Consider the following 26,208-nt stretch of genomic DNA (forward strand, 5'->3'; position numbering starts at 1 on the left):
TGCTTATGTGACCACGAAGTGGTTAAAGAAATAATTGATATTCTGCATTTTTCATATTGTCAACACATGAGATGACCGAAAGCAGCGATGAATTGATCCAAAAGCACAAACACATACATCATGCTGCAACTGCGAATACTCACTTTCACAGAAATATAATCCACAACAAATGCCCTATTTGCTCCAATTTGAGTAACATGTCCAAAGAACGACAGTGCCCAGCTGTTTTGGGCAATTTTAGCAATTGAAAATGAATGAAAATGTATTTTACCTGTTTTACGCAGATTTCTCTCTTGAACCAATGGACTTGAAAACACCGACTGTAGAAGTCGGAAAGTATTGAGAGACAGACGTTTTTATTTACCTTGATCCGGTCTCCAAGAAGTCTTTTGAAATCTTGTGATACTAAGGCCCGGTGAATCCCCCACTTCCTATCCCCTCTCTGTCTATGCTCGACCCAGACTACCTCGTTCCTCGGACCGTCAGCTAGCTGAGCCCCGGAGGTGACTTTGATACTTTCATGAGATTTGCTGACGACAACAGAAATAAAGAATATCTTATTCTTTCAATTAAAAAACATAAAAACACAGTACACATAATGACAACAAAAACAATAACACAAAGCAGAATAGACAAAGACAACATGAGGCAAAAACATATTTCAAGCAATAACCAGCATTCAAGAAAAATGTATATGAACACAGTACTTGTATTTGTTAAGAAAAAAGAAGATATCCTTTTGTTATGAATTAAGGCACATTTGTAGAAATACAAAATCAAGTAAATGTGAGTATCTCACGAGTTTAATGTACAAATGATGTGTAAACGTTGGAATTTATTTCCAGTACATGCAACACTATAGCAGGAATGTAGCATACAGGTACAATTAAGCACTTTACCCGTTGCACTTTTTGTTAGTCATACAGTCGATGTTGCTGCGCAGCATTGGGAGAGATGTTTGCTACAGAATTCCTGCAGAGAATACTTGAAATGGAGGATTTCAACTCCTGAAAAAGGGAAGAAAGAGAATTATTAAAACCCAGACATCCAAAATGAGAACACACAAGACTTGCCCTTTTCTTCTGATGTAATCGCTTAACAGAAACATTGTTACGGTACCTTGATACTCGACAGTTGCGTGTCTGAACATAAGTTCCTGTGTATATGATATCACATCTCACTATGTTGTTGGTGAAGTCTGACTCTAGGATGTGGAAATTGGGATTGACAGTAACCTGAAATATATAAAAACAGTTTGAGAGGCTCTGCAGGAAGGTTAGTTAATAAATACAATCTCCATGTTGAGAGATATAACACTTGTTGTAAAGTCAATTTAACATGTGCTACCTTCAAGATGTAGTTTCCTGGAGGTACATCAGTGATGTCGATCCATTGACAGTCGATGTTTGCAGCGTAAATGTCATAACATCCTGGACTCAGTCCTGAAAACACCAACCCAAACAGCCCTCAGTGTGGTTTAAAGCTTTGACTCAGGCTCTTCAGACGACTTTGACTACTTTTTTCCTACAAGCACTGCAAATGAGGCACGTTTGAGTTTTAGTTAAACAAACAGTTCTTTGGAAGCAAAGCTGTTACAAGAAACCAGCACTAAGCAGTACAAAGTACAGAACCCAGACAATAAGATATAATAAATATTCCGTTTCTCAGGAAGTTATTTTTTTTTATTTGGCAGACTGGAGCTTAAACATTTTTTGCCCAGAAGTGTAAAAAAGAAAGTAAACTGTTCAACTCAGAGCCTTACTACTTACATTATGTTTTGTTTGACTAAATAAAATAGAATAAAAAAATGTACATCTTTGAACTACACACCGAATAGGGAAGATGTTGGTCTTCATCTCTAAAACTAAAACTAGAGGTGTGGAGTTTGAAAGAAGGGGACGTTAACTTAACAGATGAGAGTTATCTTCAGGGATCTTGACCCAAACCAGAGACTAAAAACTAGGTCCAAGACCTCTACTGCAAATATTATACAGACCAGACCTTAATATTGACCGACTCAGGTTCTGATCTGAAAGGGATTTATTCTGACCGAGTCATAACGCTTTCATTCCATTAAAATGAATCCAAATCAAATCAGATGTGAAGTGCAGGATTATGTTTTCCAGTACTTTACTATACATTATAACCATTAACTTTGTTCATAATTAGTGATGCCTTTGATTTTTTCAGATTCCTCATTACTGATTCCATCAGGTCTCTCTTGCTAAACACATCTGGATCCCAGTGAGATCACCTGCTTAATTAAAGGTTCAACAACATTTACTTTACTGTACCTGTGTATGCGACGTACAGGCGTAGCGCCGCCTGATTCCGGGGTCACAGCCTGTGTCCTCCAGGCAAAAACTGGCCTTGTGTCCCTCGGCAACTTTCTGTCCAGTGACGATGTCCAGCAGGTCGTAGTTACTGAAGGCCTCCATGCTGTGGAAGTGTCTGAGGGGGTCAAACAGAGAAGAATAAGAGCTTATTATTTGTGGGGTGGCCTAATTAGGGTTCAGGGATGCTTTTAAACCCACAATGTTAAGTTCTTAAGTGGATTTTGAGGGGGGTGGAGCTGTGTGAATCATATTATTTAAGTGATGTAAAGTAATTTCACTGAGTGAACTTACTGGTGACAGCTGTGCCAATCCCACTGATATCTCGGCTTGACAGGAAGGAAGTCAGTGGTGCCTTGGTTCTTTACTTTCTGGGGGAACCGCAGGAGGACTCTGAAGTCAATGTCTCTCACGGCAGGTCCATAAGCCGACCTTGAATGGATCAGAGGGGAAACGGGCGTAAACGACATTGGAAAATGCTACTGGCTGAGCTAGTTGTGTTGAGAGCAAAGGGTTTGTTCCATTGTGCTTAATGCTTTTGGGAAAATCAACCCAGAACATTTACATCTTGGCAGGACATCATGTTGGAGAATCACTGCTCCATAATACCATCAAACTGTTTTTGTAGCACTCTGAAGAGAACAGTTGTACCACCACATTGAAAAGTTATACAGATGTAATTGAAAGTTATCCTCAAACAGCCAAATGTTGTGCAAAAACAAGTCAAATCCACCTTCAATGAGCAGTAAAAACAAAGGAAATGAGTGATGAGTGTGTGTAGGTGTGTGTGTGTGTCTGCTTCAGTGTCTATGTATTGAAGTGAATCACTTTTGGCACCACAGAATACCTGGCTAGACAGTTCTCCTCAGCGGCACAGCGGAGCGCAAACATCTGCATGCGTTGGATATAAGCACCTGCTTGGATGGCATATGGGTCTGGTATGAGGTCTGGGAGTCCTGGGAGAGAAGATTAAAGGAACAATCACATTTTATTTTTGTCATTCTGTTATTAATGTGCTGGGAACAATTCACTGACAATAGGCTGTATCCAGGCTGAAAATGAGAGTGTTTCTTGGCATAAATCAGTAAATAAGTTTTACATTCCTGAATAAATTCAGTCTGGGATCCAAATCCCCAATCAGATTTCTTGCCATTTTTCAGTGATTGAGACATTAGTGATTTAAAACCTAATTTATGTTCTAAAAATATTTAAATCCATGTAAATTAAGAAGGCTAAACTCATTCCATGTGATTAGGATGCTTTACTTACCATTTTGGAAATATCTTGTTCCATACCCTGTGCCGGGCGGACGACGCGTGCGGGCCACTGACCTCCCTCTTGTAGGATAGAAGTTGTAGAAAACCGAATTCCTGTGGTTTTTTAACAGGTTTCGAGGGTCGTCATTAACCATGTCCTCTGCATTACCGTTGGCCTCGTTTGAAGCATCCTCACTTAGAGCAGGGGATGGAGCAGGAGCCTCGAATTCCCTTTCCAGAGTTGTGGGATGTGAGATGGATTGACCTGTCTGTGCGGGTTGCCTGGAGGAAGACATCGCGTCTGGCAGCGCGCGTAACTGTTGGTACTGCGTACCAGGTCCTGGTTCTCCTCCTCTGGTGTGCAGTGCAGTCGCACCCACACCGGCACCTCCTCTCCTGCCTGCCAAATCTGCAGACCTCCCCGGTGCAGAGGCGTTGATGGCGGTGGAGTGTGCAGAGTTAAAGCGACGAGCACCTCGAGAACCTGCAGCTGCTGCTCCGTTAGGCCGCTCAGGCGGCGGTCTGGCCCCTGACGCACGGCCATTAAAAGGCGCATACTGTCTAACATCGCGCACTGACGCAATGGGTCTCGACTCTGCACTGTGACCAGTCCTGGACTGTCTGGACTCAGCCGGCACGGGTCGTACGGGCGTCGCTCCTCTGTGAGCTGCTGGCATGCTGTCCCTCCTGCCGGTAACATACAGCCTGGACTGGCTTCTGGACTGAACCGGAGCATGGTACTCTGACCCGGTGCTCATTAAACTATAAACCTGCCCGTTGTTCTCCCACTGAATCCGGTGCAGCCAGGGTCCAGCTGCGCGTTGCTGCTGGCCAAAGATGAGGGGAAGTTGTCCATGGAAAAATAATAAAAATAAAACAGACAATTTTGTCATTGCAATAAGAGATAAATAAATAAATCCCGCCTGTAAATCAATGATAAATTATATTAGGACATGCACAGACTTTGCTTTGAGGAAAGTAGCTGAAAACGCTCTCAGTTCCAGCTCCGGCACAGAACAACTATCAGTTCTCAGGAGGACTGACAAGTGGAGAGGAGAGGAGGACTAGAGACTTCTTTTCGGCTTGTTTATCGAATTCAATTCGATTACGCAAAGTCAAACTTCCAAGCAAGAAGATTTAACCCATGCCTCGCCGTGGCTGAGTTCTCACAAGACTTAAAAGGACGTTTGCTTAGGAGACTTTACGCTCGGGTGTTAACTGAAGTCATCTCAATGTTGCCGTTCAATCTGGATATAGTTAACCAATCAGCCCAGCAGAAGGAAAAACAACGATTATCTGGTTTTGATTTCAGCTACACGTCAGTTTTTCCACTGACAATATAAGCAATACTCTGAAGTTAATTAATGTTGTTGCATTTAAATGCCATTCAAAAACTTAAATAATCATAATAATGAATAACGTTAATAATCATTTTGCCATTGAAGTGCCTCACATGGTTAGTTTATCAACATTAATAAACATATCTCAGATCTATTTCATTAACATTATGCAGCAACGTTGGAGCCCCCACAGCGCTTCATGGCCTCGTGCAGGACTAAACCTTCACCACACGGCGGCAGGATGCATCTGTGTCGCCATCCTGCAAACACTGATGCTCCTCAGAAGGATGCTTATTTATCATCCAGCAGCATCCTAGTCCAGGTCCATCAAACAACACGCTGTTATCATGGATCATGTCGGTCCTGAATGTGATTTGTGTTTTGCAAACGGTTCAAAACTATATTTTCAATATAATTATTGTTTGGGCTAAATTCTATATTCACACAATTTAAAAGAAACAATATATGCAAAGTCATTCCCTTTATCATGCAAAAGAAAGTTAACTTACACATTTAAAATCATTAACATCCTTTATTATTATTAATCTCTTAATGGAGGAAGTATTCAGATCTTTTACTTTAGTAAAAGTAGCAATTCCAAAGTGTATATATACTCTGTTACAAGAAAAAATCATGCATTTAAAATCTTACTGAAGTAGAAGTGCATTAAATATAAAAATATAATAATAATAAATAATAATAAATAATAATAATAAAATATAATTCTACTAACCTAAGAGAGGTGACATGCTGAGTGGCTTTTCTATTTTCTATTCACAATGTGAATATTTAAGGTAACTACTAAATCTGTTTGGAGCATAACATTGAGTACAACTAACTCCAAAAGTATATCAAAGTAAAATACTTGAGTAAAAGAGATCAGCAACACTAATATAAAGTTAGTTTTATTGTACGTGTTTACGCGTTAATTTAGTTATTTGTATGGACGTGACAGTATTAAAATGGGGCTGCATATGTACAATTATTAAACTCACTGATGTTGCCTTTTCAAATATGTTACTCAATGTGGCTTTTACATGAAGACTATTAAAACCCCATCTTGTTTTCAGTTATGGAACTTAGGCCGTGTGATGGGTCACATGTAGGAGAGAATACACACACTGAGTGAGTTAATGTCACCTCTCACATGAAGAGCCGTGGTGTGTGTTTCCTCAGCCAAATAGGGCATCGGGGTGGTGAGCCTGCATGCTTCTCTATTCTTAGTCAAAGAAACCTTCCCCTGCTCCAAAGTCCAGCCACGCCCCGCTCTCTGCTGCAGTCCAGATTTATAAGAGCCACAGATCCTCGGCACTGGTTTGCCTCAAGACTTCCTCAGCAGGACATGTAACCCACAAAATGTAGCCAGTAAGTATTAACGTTGAATTCAGTCTTTCTTGTGTGTCTGACCTGGAAGTAAACAAATCACAACAAATGTTGCCACAAAAAAAACTAATCTTTACTGTAAACTAGGAGTGCTTGTACATCAAATAAAGTTTCTGGTTGTTTTCATGGTACACCTTCAGCAGCAGCAGCAGCAGCAGATCTTTCCCCGAGTGAAAGACTAATTATTTTACGCTTTGAATATATCTTATCCCATGAATCTAGGTATCCAGGGCTGCTCACAGCTTTGCTTCATGTGAGATTTAACGACGATGATGGTCTTAAAATGGTTTTACCACAAGAAGGAATACACCTGTTGTCTTCCCCTGAGGCCTCACACTGCCAGTCTGAGGAGTTTACAACTATTTGATAAATCCAGAGGGTTTACCACAGATCATGGGGAGACAATACAGGTGAGATGCTGAAAGAAATGTGTGAAGAAAATGAAAATGATGAAACAAATCTGTTGTCCCATCACATGGGACATTTAGTTCCACCTGAAAGCAACAAGTGTGAATTCTTAAATAAAACAGACTTTTTAAACATTTTTTAATTACATTTTTTAAAACCTTAGTTAAAATAGAAGTGTGTAATAAATGATGAATTAAATGATATTTGATGACTGCAGATTATCAGGTTTCTTGTGACACGTGTTGCTTATCATTGATTAACCTTTGCCAAAATCAGCACCGTCAGCTCTCCTCACATTTCAGGTTTGAGCATCAGGCGACTGTATCTATCTTCATGTTTTGGTTCATCTACACGTGACAAATTAATGTTGAAGGCACTCATTATATGAGCAATTAAAAACAGTCTTTTCAATGGACCCTTAACCCAAACTTAAAAGGTAATACCTGTGTGACTGCTCCTTCTTCTATTTTAACACTTGAATGAATTAGCCACATGCCATTTATTTCTCTATTATATTTTTGACGTCATGGCAAACCAATGATGATCGAGTGTCAGTTACCTAATCACCCACTTTTTTACCTTTTAAGGGGAGACACCGCTGGAAAGATAACATATGAAATATAGTTAGTTTATTTGTCACAAAAAGTTAGCATAAGATAATGCCTAATTTACTATTTAAACATACAATTTCAGAAAACTTGTAATACAAACGAATACTGCATTAATGTAAGTAATCAATTTTTCATGGTGATATCTAATAGTGAAAATCTTTGACTCTATTCATCTGGGATTTCTCCCCTAAAAACTAAATAAATGATAAACACAGAGCCCACCTGTTCCTGTATCTATATTTAGCATTTAAAAGTAGTATATCATAATTTAATACATTTATAACACACTCAAATGTAGCTGTAAGCAGATATAAGTGTTTATTAATATATTTCTCTTGATCTTTTCAAATAATGATATAACCTATGGGACCCCACTAAATGGAGGCTGCTGTATAAACAGATTACGATTGACACTATTGTAAAAACTACACTGTATAAGATTTGTCCTAACGGAGACAAATACTTTACATTAAAAAACATTTAAATTGTCCTTCTACCTGCTTACGGTGACACTATAGGGTATATTAAACCATTTATTAAATGTTTATATACAGCTTGTAAATGCTAAATAGGGGGACTTCAGTTGTTTAGTCACAGCCGTAAATATTCCTGTCATTACTTCAGTGGCATAACCACAACTGTTCACATGCCTCGGAGCCCTCACTCACCCACACGGGGGATTTGTACAGCATGTGACAGCCGCTCACCTCGTGTCCCTGCCTCCATACCTAAATATGGATGCCATGGCTGTACTTTTGGGGGTTGCCATAGTGGCCGTGACGTTTGAGCACGAGGCTCTCACCTTACCAACCCGGTGGTGGCGTGTGGTGTGTCGAGTGGGTGTGTGGCAGTCAGCAATTGGCTGTACACTCATTTAATATTTTCCCCTGACACCCTAGAGTAGACACTTGGTCTAAATATAAACTCTGCCTCTGCTCCGTGCCAACTGATGGCATCTAAAGTCTCCCAGAAACGTATCACAAGACCCTGAACACCCCCAGCACACCCTGCGGGGCTCTGCCAGAATAATGTGTAGGGTGCACGATCATAAGGGGACATTCAGAAAAAGCCTACATGACACTAAAGATGTCAAATATGATTGGACCATAACTCCTTAGTCATCACTGTCGTTAGCGCACAACCCTCAAGGTGACCAGTCTTTTTTAATATTGACATATCAATAAAAGTGAAATTGTACTGCTCTATGTTTCCCTTTCTGAGCAGACAGTGTCGACCAAGGTTAGAGTGATGTAGGTGACTTTTGAAAAGACGTTAGATCTTGTAGAGAAGTAGTAAACTATCAGTGAAAAGGACACGCACTTTCACTCCGTGCCTTGATTTAGCCGATGACTGTAATTGAAACCAATAAAGTTACAGCTACGGGCTACAATATAGACCGGTTATAACAATTTAGAGGTTATTTAGGTGTTTCCTGTCACTGGATGTGTTGTTAGCTCAGAAGGGAAGCTTAACAAGTCTTCAACCACTCTGTGGCTGATTCTGACCTTTATGCGTGGAGGGTTTACAGAAATATCATGCAGGCATTTTGTGCTTTGGAGGCGGACATTGTGGCCTAATAACGGTTCCTCATCAGTTGACTATTACATTTTCTCTCAGTTTATACATTAATACGCTCCATGCTTTATTGGAGAGATGAGAGTGTAGCAGCAGACAGGTGATTGGGTGAGAGAGGGATATGACATGCACCAAGGGACCAGCTGGGATCAAACCAGGGATGCTGCAGTTATATGGCAGCCGTCCGAGGTCAATGTTTGTTCTAGGTTAGACTATTTATTTTCCCATTTCATGTACAAAAACAATAATCATGATATGACAATATTTATTGTCATAGAGACATCCATGTGTGCAGCATTACAAATGCAGTTCTGGTTACTTAAGTGGATGATTAAACACAAAGCGCCTTTAATAAATGTGGGCAAGAAAAACACACCAATTTGCAGAGTAAACATTCTCAATATAAAAATATCTTCTGTTTGTTTGTTTTTTCTGCAGTTATAGTCAATTTTATATTTATATATCCTTCAGTTAAAAATTAAGATTAAATCGGATCACCTTGACTATAGCTTTTCAGAGGAAAACAAACATCCTCCGTGATGAAGCTTCCAGGCTCTAAATCTAATCTGGATTATAAGGAGTCTCATTCAAGAGCCACAGGATGTTATCAGTCATCCTCAACGCACATACTTGTTATGTTGTAAAACGGGAAGTTTGAGATTCCTAACAGGACCTATGTGGGAGCTACATGGTGTGTGTGTGTGAAATGAAAAACAGGAAACACAAATTAGTTTCAGTCGTTTCATTTGTTTGTGAGACACAAATCCATCCTCCAGTGGACATTTCATACGTTCACAAACAACAAGATCAAAGTGGAGATCTGTCCCCGATGAACACTGGGCAGACCAGAGGTGGCTTATCTTTTAGAAAAAATTACACAAGACTATACAAAACACAACACTTCTGCCATTAGTTCTCAATAAGTTACAGGATTAACTATTTACAAATTAGGCTAGAAGTGCAGAACCAGTGTTGCACCCAGAGGCAAAGTTATATTTACAAGTCTATACACACATCCTAGTTGTCCCCGTCTATCTGCGGAGAAAGAGAAAGGGGAGAAGTTACTCACACTGACGATGTCACACTGTCAGAGGAAAATGTGGAGGCATAATATTTTTATATTTACCTATAAGTTATTCAGCAGGGAGTTCTGAACACTTTCATATACTTTGTTGTAGATACCTTCCTTGATGTCCATCCCATCAAGGTACTCTGTTCAGAAAAAGACAAATCAGAGGTGAATGACGGTTTATGCCAACAGTTAGCAGGTAAAGCTTTATTTTGAAAGGAGAGGGGGATATTGTGCTTGTATTTTGATGTGTCTATAGGGAGACAGAGCAATAAATGCACATCAGTGGTCATGGATGTTTAGTTTCAGATGGGAGGATCTGGCTTTACATACTTATTCTGTCACAGTTGTTCTCCATCTCCTTCCTGTGTTTCAAGTACATGGGCCAGACGTGGCCATCGAACAGGCCGGGGGGGTCAGGGAGTGTGTATGTCCTTGTACTGCAGAAACATAACCAATCAAGTCACTTTACAAGCCTGGAATTTGTCCAACACATTATCGAATCTGTGTTTGGTCAAGAGTTACCTTCTCCTCCTTTTGCACTCCTCATAAGGAATGGAAATGTAGAAACATTTGTCATAGATGTCAATCAGAGGCCTGCAGAGGGGAAACGATGCTCCAGTTAGGGAAAAGCTTTAGAGGTCAAAAGGCCTGTAGGTTTCACTTGATGGCGTGCGTCAAAAAGCGACTCACTTGTAGTTGTAGATGAGGAACCCCTCCACGATGAGAATATGGATCCCCTCCTCCGAGTCGGATATCTCAACTTCAGGTGACAGGCTGACGCCGTGCGACCGGGCAAACTTGACCGGGTTTTCCTGCCAGCCTTTCACAGTGTTGACCATGGCCTCCATGTCCATGGCGCTGATCACTGATACAGAGAGAGAAGAGCAGGCTTCACCACACCATGCAACCGACATGTTGTCGTGTAGTCACAGTGAATGTTTATAGCATTCACAGAATAGATGATAGAATATCACACAGTTTAGGACTGATTTGTTACGAAAGAATGTGCAGGAAATAAAAAGTACATTACTGCATGGTTTTTCTACGCAAAATCCATTCTTACCATCCCACTGTCTAAAGCCGTCCTCCCCGACTTCTATTTGATCGGGTTTCTGAAATAACAGTCACCAATAAAACATTGCTGCAACCTAGTAACCAGTTGGAGCTGATCACACCTGGACAGGACAGGCCAAGGACTCGTCTCCACCAAAAGTAGTGCACGTTGACAATTTTGGGTGCAGTTTAAAAAAAAATGTTTTGTTTGCCCTCGCGAAATATAACTTAGCTTTTTTTAAAAGTATTTTAAAACTATGCGGGAGGGTCGTAACGCTCAATGTCGCCTCACTTTGCCGAAAGTGTTTTGCAGCCCTCGACGACACCCTCGATGTATCGCTAAGCAGTATAAGTCTTTATAAGTGATCAAATTACTCTGATTTTAAAACAAACAGTTATTGCTGGTCAATCAACCTTTACAGGCATTGAATGCAGCACGAAGAGATAGGGGAGAGGAGGAGTTTATCTAAAGGAAGAGATAACTCTTTGAGCTTTTTTGAGCCAAAATGAGGTTAATAATTCTGCAATAAATTGGTTGCCAGCATTTGAAATCTGACTTTAAGTGGGGACGCTCAGTCCTTTTAGTGACTGTCCCAGGAGACAATCAGCCAGATGCATTATTAGGCTTGCTGTGATGACAAGACATCTGCAGGTCAGACTGGCGGTTCATTTCTGAACTCAAGAGTAAATTTAACGTAGTAAATTAAATATATATAAAAATAACAGTTACTATAACTCAACATTAATACAATGGAATAGTTACTGTAGCTTTAAACTAAACAAATAGTAACTTAAAGCTTAAAATAATAATAACTTTAATTCAGCTTACCTTGAAAAAGTCATCCTGGTGCACCACACAACAGTTGGGTATTGTCTTTACTAGTCTATTTGTCAAAGTGGTCTTCCCACCGTTGGTCACTCTGGAATTAAGATGAATTTCATTCCACACATGTGTGAGTTACAGTTTTACCACAAGACAAGCAGAAGGAGGTGGATAAGTTACACGAGACTTACCCTCCAATGCCAATGATGAACTTCATTTTGATTTTGTTTCTGTCTTGGTCGCCTCTGGAATTCAGTAAATAAAAGAAGGGAACCCACCCAAGCAAACAGTCTACAAAAGGCTTCTTCTGAAAACCTTTCCTTCTCCTCAGCTACAGACGTTCCCCCCTTTTACTACTTCATTGATAGACAATCTCCTTGCCGAACATATATAGGACTTAGATGCAGCGTCACCGCCTCTCAAACCAATCGGCCTCCTTTTTCCATGCAGCCTATAAGTCGCTGCTTTACAGCCCGACAGCACCAATGGGAGGAGGGGCACTCAGGAGCCTCACATTTGCATGAAAGGATATCTCAAACGTTCCACCTGCTGTCAGGGGGCAGTGAACATATAGATAGATATTAAAGAAATGTTGATGGGGCTAAGCTGTTTAATTCACAATTAAATCTCTCTTTAGATGAGCCCCAGTCTCTTGTCAGAGACATAAAAATACTGTAAACTGATGATGCTGATAGTTTAGAGCTTGTAACATATTTATTTATTCTTATTTTGAGATAAACTTGATTGAAAAAAATGAAAAGACATGTGATTTAAATGCAGGTGTGATTATCATAAGGGAGTTCTTCATAGAAAAGGAAACGTGTGAGAGGATGCAAGAGCTGCATATTGTACAATCAATACAATTCCCTAAAATACATGTCAGAGTATAAAAGTCACGTCGTCTTACTGAGACATCTGTATCACAGCTCAGAGAGAAACCTCATTATTTGTCTTTTTAGAGGAAAAGTTTTCTGTGTTTCGACGGCTCTGTGGGCTAAAAAACCAGAAGCACTATAGTTAGTCGCCTGTTGTGTGTCTGCCTGCTGCATCACACATTTTTCTGATGCAACCAGCTGGAATATATGGCATGTGATCACACGGTATCGAGTCATGGCTGTACACTATGTCTGATAACAGATCTACGTCTTTGAAACTAACGTTTATCAGCCCTGTTTGTTACACACCTCTGGATTCGTTCAGTCTAACCTTGTATTTATTATGTTTTTGAACAAACTTATCTCTGACATTGTTAGTGTCTAAGAGGTGAACTTTTAGTCCCAGCTATCAGAGCACATGTTCATGTTCAGGGCTTAATGTTTTAGTGCCACAAGGTTGATCTCAACGTAAAAGAGATGCCCGTTGACACCATGTCATAGTTCCTTTACCTCTTATATCAAAGTGAAAGGAACACAAAGTAACAGTAGCAACACACTCATTAAACACACTCATTAATCCCTTTTGTAAGTAACTGCCTGTCAAAAACATTCTGGACCAAACTGAAATACAATCAGAGGCAATAACAAGTTTAAGATATAAGCTGTAATGTACATCTGTTCTGTGTCAAAAGTCAAGGATACAAAAGGAAAATCATGACAATAGCTTGTTTTAGTTCATTCATTTGTTTATTTTTTTTACAAACATTAAATGGCACATTTTCATAAATAACACTTTTATCAATTAATTTGTCTCTCTCTTTAAATATATTTCATTTGTAACAATGTATGATTTCCATCTTTGTAAAAGTACGTTTTGAAACATGAGAAATGCCAAAACAAATGAGACAGAAGTGGTATAAACAAGCATGCCACCTGCATATCAAACTCTGGAAAACTTGAAGACTGTAACACACGTTTGCATCAGAAACATCTACTGTAGGTCTAAGAAGAACAATATCATTGCACATTAGTTTTAAGTAAACGGCCAGGAAATCAAACAATACCCATGCCACTCATATCAAAAAAACACTTTCTCAAAAATATCTATACAAGTATGTACACTTTGGAACGGACGATATTCTCAGCCTTGTCTGAAGAAGCTTGATTGTTCATCCAAGTCTTTCATTTTTCATTTATATAGCTATATAGTCATGCTGGAGATGAAACTCAACTTGACATGCAGATACTTTTTTAATGTAGCTATATCTTGTAATCCTTGTTTATGTTTAAGTTTTAGTTAGAAGCAAGCATGCACTGAAAATATATTATTTGAGAGATGATTGTCTTGCAGCTAATGGATCCAGTCTGGAGATTTAATCCTGTGCCACAAGCGTGTGATGGTGGTCGAGGCTGGCTTCCATTGTAATGAATGAATGTCCCCATTGTTCTTCAATTTAAAGCTCTGTAAAGCAAAGACAGACAGCTTCACAGTCTTTCCTTCTCCCTCCCCTTCACCCCGACATCTGAATGATATCAATTGTAAATCGGCGAATCCCAGAAAACATTTCCTATATAATCCTTAAATGTGGCAGTGTGTCAATAAGCATAAACTCAATCTAAACTAAATCGAACTTGACACATTGACTATTTACTTTTCCCCCGCTTCCTCCCTTGGCATTTGGTTAGTGACGGTGCCCGGTTCCATTCCTATGTCATCCATTCCTACAGCTGATAGCTCCTTTGATATATGGAGGCTGATAGGAAGGGTCAGCAGGACAGCGCAGATAGGGGGGAAGTTTAAAAAATAACCCACCCAGACCTGCCACAGCAGGTATTTCCTCCAATTTCAGGACAGGCTGTGGGACGCGGATCAATTTGCGAGACCACAGTTGAGCAGCTCATTAAAAATAGAATTGATCGGTTGTGTGCAGAGAGGCTTAAAGAGATTAGCAGCTGTGCTTTATGTAACACGGGGACGAAGGGAATACTATGTTTGAGGATCAGCTAAAACTTCTTGGATGCAAACACAGTCTGAATCTGAAGACCTGAAACATGACACTTCTATTTCTGCTATTTATGATCAAGTGCTAGTTTTTTGAGGCAATTTGCAACTTTAGATTCATAACATAAAAGTGATCGTGATTAAAGTAACAGGTGCATGCTTCAGCTTCCTCCTGGCGCGAACTATCCATGAACTAGATGTACTTTAAATTAGACTAAAACAATAGATGTGATTGATTCATGATTTTTGTCATATTAATTGTGGGAGCAATAAATATATATCAGAAAATTGTGACAAATGTCCTAAATACCAACAATATAAACAATCAACATTCCAATCAAAGTATAATTAAGTATTTAATTTCCTTTAAGACAAAAAAAAAAGCAGCAGTTTCTCACTTTTGAGAAGCTAAAATGTTTGCCATTTCTGTTAACTTAATTTAATTGTGATTGACTAATCCTTGCAGATCCATTTGTGATTAAAAAATAAATGAGCTTTACATCTTTTAAGAGAAGATTTGAGTAACAGACCTGAGTCCCGTCATTCTATGCTTGTAGACTCATTTACTCATCAATACTGTAAATTGGACATCGGTACCCCTGAACTGAGAGATGACCCTTTGGACCAACTTCCAGCATTTAGCTAATTTAATGTATTTAATGTCTCTTTTGCGCACATAGGTGTGAGTTTGTGTGTGTGTGTGTGTGTGTGTGTGTGTGTGTGTGTGTGCCCAGACAAGAACATTTCCCTGTATGTCAAAGATTAGTTACAGTGTGCTGACATTACAAACCTGCCTGGAGAAGTTGGTTTTAAAGGGAACCCTTCCCTGAATATCAGATGTCACGGCCAACCTCTGCTATCATTGACTTTGGCCTGCAAATGACAGATTAAAGTAAAGCCATAAGTAAATATAAATATTAAGCATCAAGCCCATAGTAGTTTGTACTTTCTATTGCCAAAATATATCCACCTGGCTGCAGTTGCTCACACAGGATTTAAAGAGAAGAAACCCACAGATTGATATTCTCTTCAGCCCTTTGCATCACATTTTCTTGATATTTATTTCAGTGTCTTAGTTGACTAAATGAAATAAAGTTGCATAAGTGAGAGAGGAATGGATTCTGCAGCCACCAAATGTCTGATCGTTTTCCGTGCTGAAGTAGACAACAAATGGCACTGGACTGTATGCACTGTAAATCGAGGTCACCTTTCTTTAGGCAGTATTGAGTTGCTCTGCTGCTTCTCTTGGTGAAGTCTGTAAGTAAGACAGGCAAATATTAAAAATACTACTGAGATGCAGGAAATAGAGTAAGCATCAAAACTCATTTTTTTAAAATATAGAAATATACCTCTCACCTTTCCCCTTGTGCTTGTATCTTCTCATCATCATACCTTTAAAAAGGAAAATATAGATCTGGGACTGATACATTACATTACATCAACACACCAGTGGTACAAGGAAGCTAGCAGTCCATTGCAGTACGCTATTGCAAATCATTTAAGTATTAAGTATTCACTGCAGTGCTTCCTTACAGTTTGATTAAAAAACAATATTCGGTTTTACTTTTAATAAGTAGAAGAATAAATTGTTCACTTTGTTTTGACTGCTAGCAAATCATCATCTTCTGTTTCAGCTGCGTACATTAACATAAACAGTGAGACCAGATTTACACAAATCCAAACAGTTACACTTACTAAATGTGAATGAATGAAACACAGCTTGGATCAGCTTCAGTTTGATCACTGTACTGTGAACATTCTCTAAAGATATTGTTACTGTGAGCGTGCACACAACACACGATTAGTGTCTCAACAGTGACCCTTGGTGCTCAGAGTACTTACTGCAACACACACTCAGGGATCTGCACATGCTCCATGGGGATGATCTGGCTGAGCTCCTCCAGGGTGTGAACGTAACGGATCTTATCCATGAACTTCACGCTGCAGAACATCATCAACAACATGCATTAACTGTCACAAAGGATCCATTCTGAACATGTGTATCATCTATCTGTCATCAAGCCAAGGCCTTGTAGCACAGCTCTCATTCTTATTAATTGTTCTGTGATGGTGTGAATCATTGTGTCACAATTCTGTAATCTATCTGCTGTCTGCTTAGATTTGATAAAAGAAGAGCCCGTATGTAACTCAACGGATGGACTTATGGACTACAGACCACACTGAATGTATTCTCACCTGATGAAAGGTCTTGAGATGGCCAGGACGGTCCGGATGAACCACGTTGGGTGAGCAATGAGGAGACACTTGAGATTCTTCCTCAGTCTGCAGGAGAAATTTCCAGTGTTGAAGCTTTTCTCCTTCTCATAACATTTGAGTCCAGATTGTATCATCATTTGTCTTCAGCATCAACAACTTTAGTTTTACATCCTTGTCTTTATTCTTATTTCCATCACGGTTGCCCAAACTTACTTCCTGTCAATCATCTGGTAGCACCTCTTCAGCCAGCTGATGCCGGGCATCTTCCTGCGAGGAGTTGCTCCGTTCAGGTAAACAATCATGTAATCTTCTGCCACCAGCAGCTCCAGGCTGCTCACAACGTAACTGAGGAGATATTGTAGAGTAACATATCAGATGTTCACATTGAGTGGAACCAATCCAGATATGGACTTCACAAGTAAAGAATACGGAACAGATCTTACAGGAAGATGTTCTCCATGATGTACGTGTAGTCCTCACAGCCACTGTCAGGAAGGCAGCAGGCTGCAAACACGATGATGGCGTTCAGACCCTCGCCATAATAACCTGAACGAGAAGGGAGACACACATCCAGTATGATGGCAGCTGAATTGGCAGAATGGTACAACTGCAGCTTTATTACGGAGATCTAAACAACTATGAAAACTGAAAATGATCTGCCTTTCATGATTTGCATGTAGTATTTATCAGATGCTCAAGTATACTTTTTTTTGCTTTGTTCAATTTTTAACGTGTGTTCTTTGCATGCTTGTTGTGAACCGGTCTGATTAACGTCATTAAACATATTTTCAGTTTAAAGTACATGATTTCCCTTGTGCATGAAATGTGCTGTGAAAATGTGTCTTCTTTTCTTTTATTCCTTTGCCAGTGCTAAAGTCCTTTGATGGTCTGAATATTGTTTTAGACTTTTCCACCCTGACAAGATTATTACAGTCCTGGAGAAAACTTGTAATAACTGGTACAAAGCCGATTGTAATTTAAATATTAAACAGAAATGTGTAGAAGAAGAGTTTGCACACCAAAATCTATCCAAATGCTCCTAATGTTAAATCCCCAAAGTCCTGCAAGTAAGGAAGCGTACCATCTTCCTCTTATTTGTCCACTCCATTTATATCAATGAGGGTAGGAAAAATAACCAAACACCTGTCACGAAGCACAGTCCAACGGCACTACAAACTACTTCCTCTGAAACAGGGTGCCATTTATTTTATTTTATTGTTCATCCGTGTGCCATATCAACATTGAGGTTAATATTAGGGTTTGTTTATGACACAACATCAACAGTTTAATCTGATTTAATTTAATGATTGCTTTTAATATAGGCAACGTGCTTAAAAAATGAATTCTCACACAATCAGGACATTTATATATATGAGAGCGCTATACAAGGCTGACATCCTTATGAAAACATCCACATCTCAGTGCAAATCATTAACGCTACCGACCTTCCACCAATCTCGTTCATCAGCAACATACGTAAACAAATGATGCGAAGAGTGTCACGAGTACAAGCCAATCAAGGCACAGTGGAATAACCGTATATAAAAGGCCGCACATGTGGATGAGATGGCACTTCAACATTTCCCAAAAACTTATTGCATGTGTGCCATTGGTTAAGCCTACGGTTGCTGCCCCTGTTCTAAAATAGTCACACAGTAGAATTACATTATAACCTTAGTGAGGGTAAGAATGACTGTGTAAGTCATAAACGACCAACTGAGAGTTGGTCCCTGTTCAACTTGGATCCACACACATACTCTTTTTTTATGGACTTTGACGATAGTGACATGAAACCCAGCTGTACTTGGATGGTCTTTGGTTGAATGGAATGTTTCTTTCTTCAACTAAGTTATTAATATTTGCATAAAGAACTATCACCACCTTTGATCAAAAACCGTACTGTCAGTACTGGTCTTCCAAAATGCATTTTGGATGAATCCTAACATACAATTGAGCCCACCTGGCCCACACACACACACACACACACACACAACACCACCACCACACACACAACCACACACACACACACCATGGCACCCCCCAGGATATAGAAAACACACACACACACACACACACACACACACACACACACACACACACACACACACACACACACACACACACACACACACCAGTAATTACTAACTCCTCTCTGACATTATAATGAGACATCTGAACCCTCAATGCACATGAGGGCCAGATTATAGTAGAGAACACTCACACAAACAGACTCACACAAACACACACACACACCCTAAAAGCACACACACACACACACACACACACACACACACACACACACACACACACATGTTTGCTAACCTCCATGTGTGACAACCCTCAGGTATGGTCTGATGACCTGCATGTCAATCCTCTGCTCTTGGTCACCGATGATCACTGTTCGCCACAGTCGACCAGAGGAGTCTCTCTCCTCATCACTTTCACCTGGAAGACGCTTGGCAGTAGCCACAGGAGTGTCATCTACAACACACACCGGTTGTCAGTCACATTGTTTAACCGTCCTTCCCCCACATGCCTTCCTTAACATTTTTTAAATCATGCAAACATCAGAGGTAGATAAGGATCGACTTGACATGATTCACAACACAACACTTTCTACAAATATACAGCAGAATCAAACTAATGAAACAATAATGAAACAATAAAACAATACAATTAAATGTTATTTAAAACATTCAGTAAAGTTGTGAAAATTCCACTTTGACTGATTCTTGGTTGATTCTGAAAAAATAATTCACAGCTCCCATATGTATGTCGACTAAGGCTGAAATCAAACCAAGGACATACACGACACACTATGATTTACTCCTTAAATAAATTCCAACATGCATCCCTTGACATAAACAAGGGAGTGGGCCTTCCACAATATTGATCATCTATTCTAAATCCATATCATTTGACCTATCTCTTACCTTCCCACTCCAGCTCGTTGCCATTGCTGATGAACTCCAGAGAGTCGGTTTCATCAGGAGTCTCAATGTCGTCTACATTGATGTCCAGGTCGTCAGGCGTTTCCAGAAACTCATCAGAGAGCACCGACCCTTCGCTCTGATCCAGGGAGAGGTTCATGTCGGGGGCGACCAGAGTGCGACGCTTACGCTGGGCCATGGACTCCACATTCAGAGTGGAGGGAGGATCTGGACAGGCACGGCAGGAACGTTTAGATACAGTATATCTTAAAAGTATGTACTTAATGCGGTGCATTTGTTCCACTTACTGGTTCTGTTGTCAGTGAGGCCACATGAAGAATCAACATCGCCATCCTCTGGTAGTGGCCTGGAGAGAAACACATTAATATGCATTGTAAAGACAATATAGTATCAATAAAACAGTACAAACTGAAAATAGAATGACATATACAAATTATTCTCCCTTTGGCCTTTTTGCTTTTCTGTTTCCAAGTTAAAGGTGCTTTATGCCATTGGGATCATTTTGATTGACTCTCAACGGCTCTCAACATGGCAACAGCTGAGCTGGTGGCTTGCAGCTAATGCTGCTAGTAGTGCTAACAGTGCAAACTACAAAAGTGATGACAGAGCTAACAGTGTTTACCTGAGGGGGAATCGGAGGGTGGTTGCTACGCTTCCACCTCCACGTAACTGCACTATATCTTTACATAGCAAACAGTTTACTGCTATATTAATGCTCTGAATCCCACATACATATTGCACCTTTAATTATTGTTTTGGTTCTTCTTTATGTCATTTGCAGTTATAAACATTACCATTTAAAAGCATTACCATTTAATTGTTATGATAAATAAAAAATACTATAAAATATGTCTTTTCTAGCATTTTCACTCTTAGTATTTTCTTGTTGGCACTTTTCTTATCTAACAACAGTGTGTCTTTAAAAAGATATGTGTTGTTTGAGAAAGCAACACCAGTAATTACTAACTGCCCTCTGACATTATAATAAGACATCTGAACCCTCAATGCACATGAGGGCCAGATTATAGTAGAGAACACTCACACAAACACACACACACACCCTAAAAGCACACACACACACACACACACACACACACGTTTGCTAACCTCACACAAACACACGAACACACACACACACACACACACACACACACACACACACACACACACACACACAGACGGAGAAAGACATAGACATTAACCCAGACATGCATGCATAGACAAACACGCCCTAACACACCACAAGCATGGGCGAGCTGATGGAGCTGTTTGCATAATTGCTGCTATTATGTTGTCAGTAGCTTTGTAGATGTAAGTTAAAGACAGCTCCAGATATTCAAGAGTGGATTAAACACTGGGGAAGAGGAACACAATTTGGTGTGTTAAAGATTCCTGAAATGTTTCTCTTCTATAGATCTCATGTTTAAACCATCTTATATATAAGTGTTGCCAGTAAACGAGTGGCTGACCGACTATTTTTTTCCATTGCTGGACACTGTGACGTGTTTGACTTGTCGTCTTTTTCTCTCTTTGCTCGCTGCTATTTTGTTCACTGATAAGATACAACACAATCACGTGGCGACTGCATCAAGGAAAGAACACACCTGCTGCCCTTCAGCATTCAACAAAGCCTGTTTGTCAAAGCCTCCGAACATGTGCTCACACACATACACATGTGGCTCTCCCTCTAGCTCTCTAACACCCCCCCCCCCCCCCCCCCCCCCACACACACACACACACACACACACACTGACACTGACACAGACACACACACACACACACACAGGACTACCTGGGGAAGTCTTCATCCTGCCACTCATCTTTAACCTCCATGCTGTCCATGCGTAAGGTGGCTTCTGTTGTACCCATACTCTGCCACGGAGGATAGGCTTCTGCTAACTGTGGTTGACAAGCAAATAAAGCAATGAAAATCAGGTTGCCAAGAGTTAAAGTCTGTTAAAACACGCAGTAATTATAGCTGTTTGAAAGGTGCACTCCACCCATTTCATGAAACCTGGATTATCTGAATTATAGCTTGAAACTCATAATTGCGACAAACTTACAACACAGCCAGCGTGACACACTGAAGGTGTGGAGTTTGAAAGGTATGTGTGTTCATCAGGAAAGAAAGGTTTATTAAAAGACACATTCCAGTTGTATTGTGGGAAATGTAGGATTCACTGTTTCTGGAGTTTGAACCACACTAGGAATGATACATTAAGATATCTTTGTTAATCCTTTTGCTTCAATTTGGACCATTGCTTTTTACATCTCTCTCTCAAAAGTCAAACAACCTTATGGGTGCGGTATACTAAATTGCTGGAATATCCCCTTATATAAGTAAAAGCTGACTTATCCACAATATACAGCTTTTAGGAGCTGTAATTGTGAGGTCTGCAGAGCAGCTAAAAGATAACATGAGTGTAAAGAAGACTCAAATTGTCAACATTTATCCTTTTCTAACAAACATGATACGTAGCAAATGTATCACATGACAGAAAAGGTCAGTTTATTAAAACACTAGTGCTAGTTTTCCATGGTTAATGCTTGCATAATGATATTGTATTGGCAAAACTAAGTCCCAGTGCTTTTCCTTTCCCTACATCCTCGGGGAAGGAGACAAAAATAAAACACAATATTGCTCATACAGCCCCTCGGGGTGAAACAAGCAAATCACATGTGCCATCTGAACTTCCATATTTTACATAACCAAATCAGAAATGAAACAAAGTCTCCATCCGATGCTGCACATTATTTTCTTGTGTTGGTTGCTGCAAGCTGTCATGCAAGGATCAGTCATGCACAGAATAGACATCCTGTATGAGTCTTGTGTCAGAACTGCACATATGGGGGAGGAGAACTGCACATATGGGGTCAGAGGTCATGCTGCAGCAGACTTTACCACCGTCCATTTGTCCACTGGGTTGGAACTGATGTGCTAAAGTGAGACACATCGGAGTCTATATGGAAAGAAACTGAAAATGTGGTCTAAAAGGCAGAGGGCCCTCAGGCTACATGCTGCTGGAGCTGCTATGTTGGGACTGCATCTAAATGATGGTTGAGTGTTTACACTGGACTATCCCGAGAAGAGGTTGCAGTGTTTGATATGTGCTTGATGGGGAATTCCTGAACACCACTTTATTAAAGGTCTTTTAGGCACCCTCGCTTTTGTCTGTTCTCATCATCTAATCTTTTGAAAAAAGGCTTTGAAAAACCGAGCGATCATTTTCCCTGCTAAATTAAGAATGAAAGAGGGGCTCGACTAGCTAAGAATGAAGTGGAAAGTCCACACGGACCAGTTTGTGCAGATGTCTCTTGACAAGCCTCAGCTGCTCATACAGTGAACTGCTGATTGAAGTAATGTTGCAGTAGCACACGTTTGTAGGGATTTGAGTCCAGATGGCAGAGCAGCCTTCATTTCCCAAACACTATCTTGTGAGCTATTCACTATTTTGTGCCTAAAAAAATGTTGAAAATCCTATGCTTTTTGCATTTTGTTGAATAAATATTTGTCTCAACATATCTCTCGACATACATTAAGCAATATGTAAACAAAGCATTAGAGTTCAATAGAACCCCACAGATGTGTTCCTCATCTGCATTATTAAATTGTATATATGCCTTGCAGCTCAGAGATAAACATCAATAGGGCCACCAATGATAAAAGGCATCACGATCGAGTACAGCCTTCCTCCACTTGTTTGATTGCAGATTTACAGACAAGAATAGTCCCAGATATTTGGCTTCAGATCTTAAATATGTATTCATTTAAATATTATGACCAAATAAGCAGCAATCAAAGTTAAAAACAAATGTAGGTATAATTGAATAAACCAATCCTCTTCAACAAGATGGAATTGCTGTGGTTTGATCAGATTAAATCCTCACTGTTACACAAAGGTAAGTGACCACCTTTTTCCAAATGAGCCCTGTCCACTTCGTGCAAATGAGAAGAGCACATAGAAAGAAGCTTATACATATGAAAAGATGGCAGAGAACATTTTTAGGGCCTTAAAACATGTGCGGTAGGAGAAAAGCTATTCTGACACGGATGCCTCCTTTCCCTATTTGACAAATGGAAACAGACACCGTCTCAGTAATTGTAATCACCAAACAGTAGCCGAATGAAACAAAGCAAAGGTCACTGATTGAGTACTTACTAATTCAGCCAAAACCAGAACATTCACAGCTCCTGTAAAGGCGCTCACATACCGTAGTTAGGAAGACTTCCTCTTCTCCGTTTTCAAAGCTTCCCTGTTTTGCTTCCTCTTTATTTTCTTCCTACTCCTCCTTAAATCTGCCTCAGAGGAGTGAGGGTCGTCATTGTTTACATCTGCAGGATCTGGGCTGCTGGATGATTCTTGCTGTTGACTTATGCTTCTAATGGAGGCTGAGAGAGAAATTGTATCCTCCTGCAGAGAGGACAGTTAGGGGCGTCAGGGTCATCACACATCAAACACCATCCTGCTCTCATCGTTTCAGTCCCGTCTGCAAATCAGATCCCAAGCTGCATTTTGAAATACAGATAATCCTCGCCTTCAACTCGTGCCATGATGATCACTCTTTAGCTCTCTTCCTCCCATCTACTTCTGCTCATCTCTGCTGCCTCCCCCTCTACCCTCCTCCTTCCTCTACCAACGCTAATGCCCCCACCCTGGGCTTTAATCCTGATGTGATGATGTCACCCGTATGTGTTATAATGGTTATATAATCGCACCTGCCTACCTTCTCTTTGGCTGCCGGGAGTCAGGATCAGCTGTTTTCTTTCGCCTCACGTTCAGACAATTTTGAGTCCATGATGTAACGTGTTTCTAGCCTCCTGCCAGCTGGAAGAAATGGACGTTTCTACTTTAATGCTGTTCCCTGGCAACAGCATCTTCCTCTGTCACACACACACACACACACACACACAAACACACACACACAATCTCTCTCTCTTGCTATTTCTCACCATCTCCATTAAGCACTCTCGCTTTTGACGAAACCCCACCTCCATATGAATTCCCCATCTTTTTTCTTGCTCCCTAGCTGTGATGCCTACACCCCCTCCCTCCCTCCCTCCCTCCCTCCCTCCCTTTCTCTCCTGCTCTCCTCACAGCTGCACTGAGCTCCGGGCGATGTCATGAAACAGAGTGGCTTCGCTCTGGCATTGCACTCATCACCCAGTGGGGGCAGCCACAGTTTCCTATTCTTCTCTTGCCGTTGGCTGCTGGGCAGAAAAATACATTTTGGGTGCGTTTACAGTTTTTTATTAATAACGCTACTTTGCACAGTACTGAAATACGGCAACATGCCCAGACTTGTGACTAAAAAGCATTTGTTTCCCCATAGATCTGGATCCGTGGCAAACAAATGCATTGATAAATGTTGAGAGATGCTGAAAATAGAGTAGATAACTTTAGGTGTTTAATAACATGCCAACATTGTTTTAATGACTCAGTTGACTAAATAAGTTGGTAAATTGTCAGTTTTTGAAATCTTATTTCAACTAAAAGGCATGCTTTCAATTGTGGCGTATCCCAGTTCTTGGCAATCTAAAGATGTGTGAGTCCTTTTCCATAGTCAATAAGTTGATATGATCTTGAAATGTTGTTTCATTTTTCTTCACTGCAGTTAGATGTACATTCATGCGGCTTTTTACAGAGGAAACAAAACACGTTCAGTTCCTGACTCACATTGTAAAGTGCACTGCCATAAAGTATCTAACAGTTCGATGTATTTATATGGACTGTCCGTGTGTAAGATATTTGTTTGTCTTCTTGTTTGATGTCCTGCCACCAGATGGTGGCAGAGGGTTCCCTAGGAAAAGTTATACTCATCATAAGATCCATGGGTTGGATTTACCTCTACAATAGTACTAATAATATAGAGTTAAAGAATAGTATAGGATATTAGAAATTTCCCAAAAAAACAACAACAAAATAACAAAACAAATAAAATTGGCCATAATCCACACAGTTCTGTTCCTATAGAAAGCTAAACTAATTTATGGGAATTTTGTCAGCTGGGACTAATGTCATGGTTTTATCATAACATGTCAGTATTATTGGGTTGAAAACAGATTAAAAGCAAAACACAAACAAACAGGGACTATGAGGGTTATGTCCGCTAACTCAAAGGTGGCAGGGGGAGAAGGGAATCAGCCACCTTCTTAACCTGTGTTCCACTGACATCTGCAAGACAAGATAGTTTTTTACTGATTAATATCTGGGGATAACTGTCCATATTGCAAGCTAATTGATTATCAACTACTGTATACGTGGTAGTAAAATGGACCTCATCAGTTTAACCAAGACAAATAAGTATTTT

The 26,208-nt window shown here is 40.1% G+C and overlaps 3 protein-coding genes across 4 annotated transcripts; all 3 read right to left on the minus strand.

Annotated features, from left to right (window-relative positions):
* Positions 1-904: 904 nt before the first annotated feature.
* Positions 905-4,482, minus strand: loxl5b (lysyl oxidase-like 5b). Its single transcript, XM_034555968.1, has 8 exons — positions 4,128-4,482; positions 3,603-4,073; positions 3,181-3,289; positions 2,628-2,765; positions 2,296-2,451; positions 1,348-1,444; positions 1,120-1,235; positions 905-1,007 (listed from the first exon to the last, which is right to left on the minus strand). Exons 1-8 carry the CDS (start codon positions 4,480-4,482, stop codon positions 1,001-1,003), a joined length of 1,449 nt encoding a protein of 482 aa, XP_034411859.1. The 3' UTR covers positions 905-1,000.
* Positions 4,483-10,032: 5,550 nt separating this feature from the next.
* LOC117746613 (nicotinamide riboside kinase 2-like) lies at positions 10,033-12,185 on the minus strand. Of its 2 annotated transcripts, XM_034555863.1 has the most exons (7): positions 12,046-12,185; positions 11,861-11,951; positions 11,042-11,090; positions 10,669-10,843; positions 10,501-10,572; positions 10,309-10,415; positions 10,033-10,118 (listed from the first exon to the last, which is right to left on the minus strand). In XM_034555863.1, exons 1-7 carry the CDS (start codon positions 12,069-12,071, stop codon positions 10,033-10,035), a joined length of 606 nt encoding a protein of 201 aa, XP_034411754.1. In that variant the 5' UTR covers positions 12,072-12,185. The 2 variants fall into 2 exon arrangements, with proteins under 2 accessions (XP_034411754.1, XP_034411755.1); XM_034555864.1 differs by lacking the exon at positions 10,501-10,572.
* Positions 12,186-15,564: 3,379 nt separating this feature from the next.
* On the minus strand, positions 15,565-24,124 carry LOC117746464 (caytaxin-like). The gene is made up of 12 exons (XM_034555605.1): positions 24,112-24,124; positions 21,692-21,798; positions 20,187-20,245; positions 19,882-20,106; positions 19,271-19,429; positions 17,392-17,494; positions 17,162-17,293; positions 16,928-17,014; positions 16,574-16,672; positions 16,088-16,123; positions 15,939-15,986; positions 15,565-15,604 (listed from the first exon to the last, which is right to left on the minus strand). Exons 2-12 carry the CDS (start codon positions 21,766-21,768, stop codon positions 15,565-15,567), a joined length of 1,065 nt encoding a protein of 354 aa, XP_034411496.1. The 5' UTR covers positions 21,769-21,798; positions 24,112-24,124.
* Between the last annotated feature and the right edge of the window lie 2,084 nt (positions 24,125-26,208).

Source organism: Cyclopterus lumpus, chromosome 17 (assembly GCF_009769545.1).
Source record: "Cyclopterus lumpus isolate fCycLum1 chromosome 17, fCycLum1.pri, whole genome shotgun sequence".
NCBI lineage: Eukaryota > Metazoa > Chordata > Actinopteri > Perciformes > Cyclopteridae > Cyclopterus > Cyclopterus lumpus.

What these genes read in the sequence shown, in the direction of transcription:
- loxl5b (XM_034555968.1), bottom strand. Translation starts at nt 4,482, where the DNA reads ATGACAAAATTGTCTGTTTTATTTTTATTATTTTTCCATGGACAACTT. An exon ending in AACAAGATATTTCCAAAATG is followed by an intron (nt 3,290 to 3,602) that starts GTAAGTAAAGCA and finishes CTTCTCTCCCAG; the next exon opens with GACTCCCAGACCTCATACCA. An exon ending in GATTGGCACAGCTGTCACCA is followed by an intron (nt 2,452 to 2,627) that starts GTAAGTTCACTC and finishes TGACCCCCTCAG; the next exon opens with ACACTTCCACAGCATGGAGG.
- LOC117746464 (XM_034555605.1), bottom strand. Translation starts at nt 21,768, where the DNA reads ATGGGTACAACAGAAGCCACCTTACGCATGGACAGCATGGAGGTTAAA. An exon ending in TACCAGATGATTGACAGGAA is followed by an intron (nt 17,015 to 17,161) that starts GTAAGTTTGGGC and finishes TTTCTCCTGCAG; the next exon opens with ACTGAGGAAGAATCTCAAGT. An exon ending in TCAATACTGCCTAAAGAAAG is followed by an intron (nt 15,605 to 15,938) that starts GTGACCTCGATT and finishes TGTCATTTGCAG; the next exon opens with GCCAAAGTCAATGATAGCAG.
- LOC117746613 (XM_034555863.1), bottom strand. Translation starts at nt 12,071, where the DNA reads ATGAAGTTCATCATTGGCATTGGAGG. An exon ending in TTCCTCATCTACAACTACAA is followed by an intron (nt 10,573 to 10,668) that starts GTGAGTCGCTTT and finishes TCCCCTCTGCAG; the next exon opens with GCCTCTGATTGACATCTATG. An exon ending in GAGTGCAAAAGGAGGAGAAG is followed by an intron (nt 10,416 to 10,500) that starts GTAACTCTTGAC and finishes ATGTTTCTGCAG; the next exon opens with TACAAGGACATACACACTCC.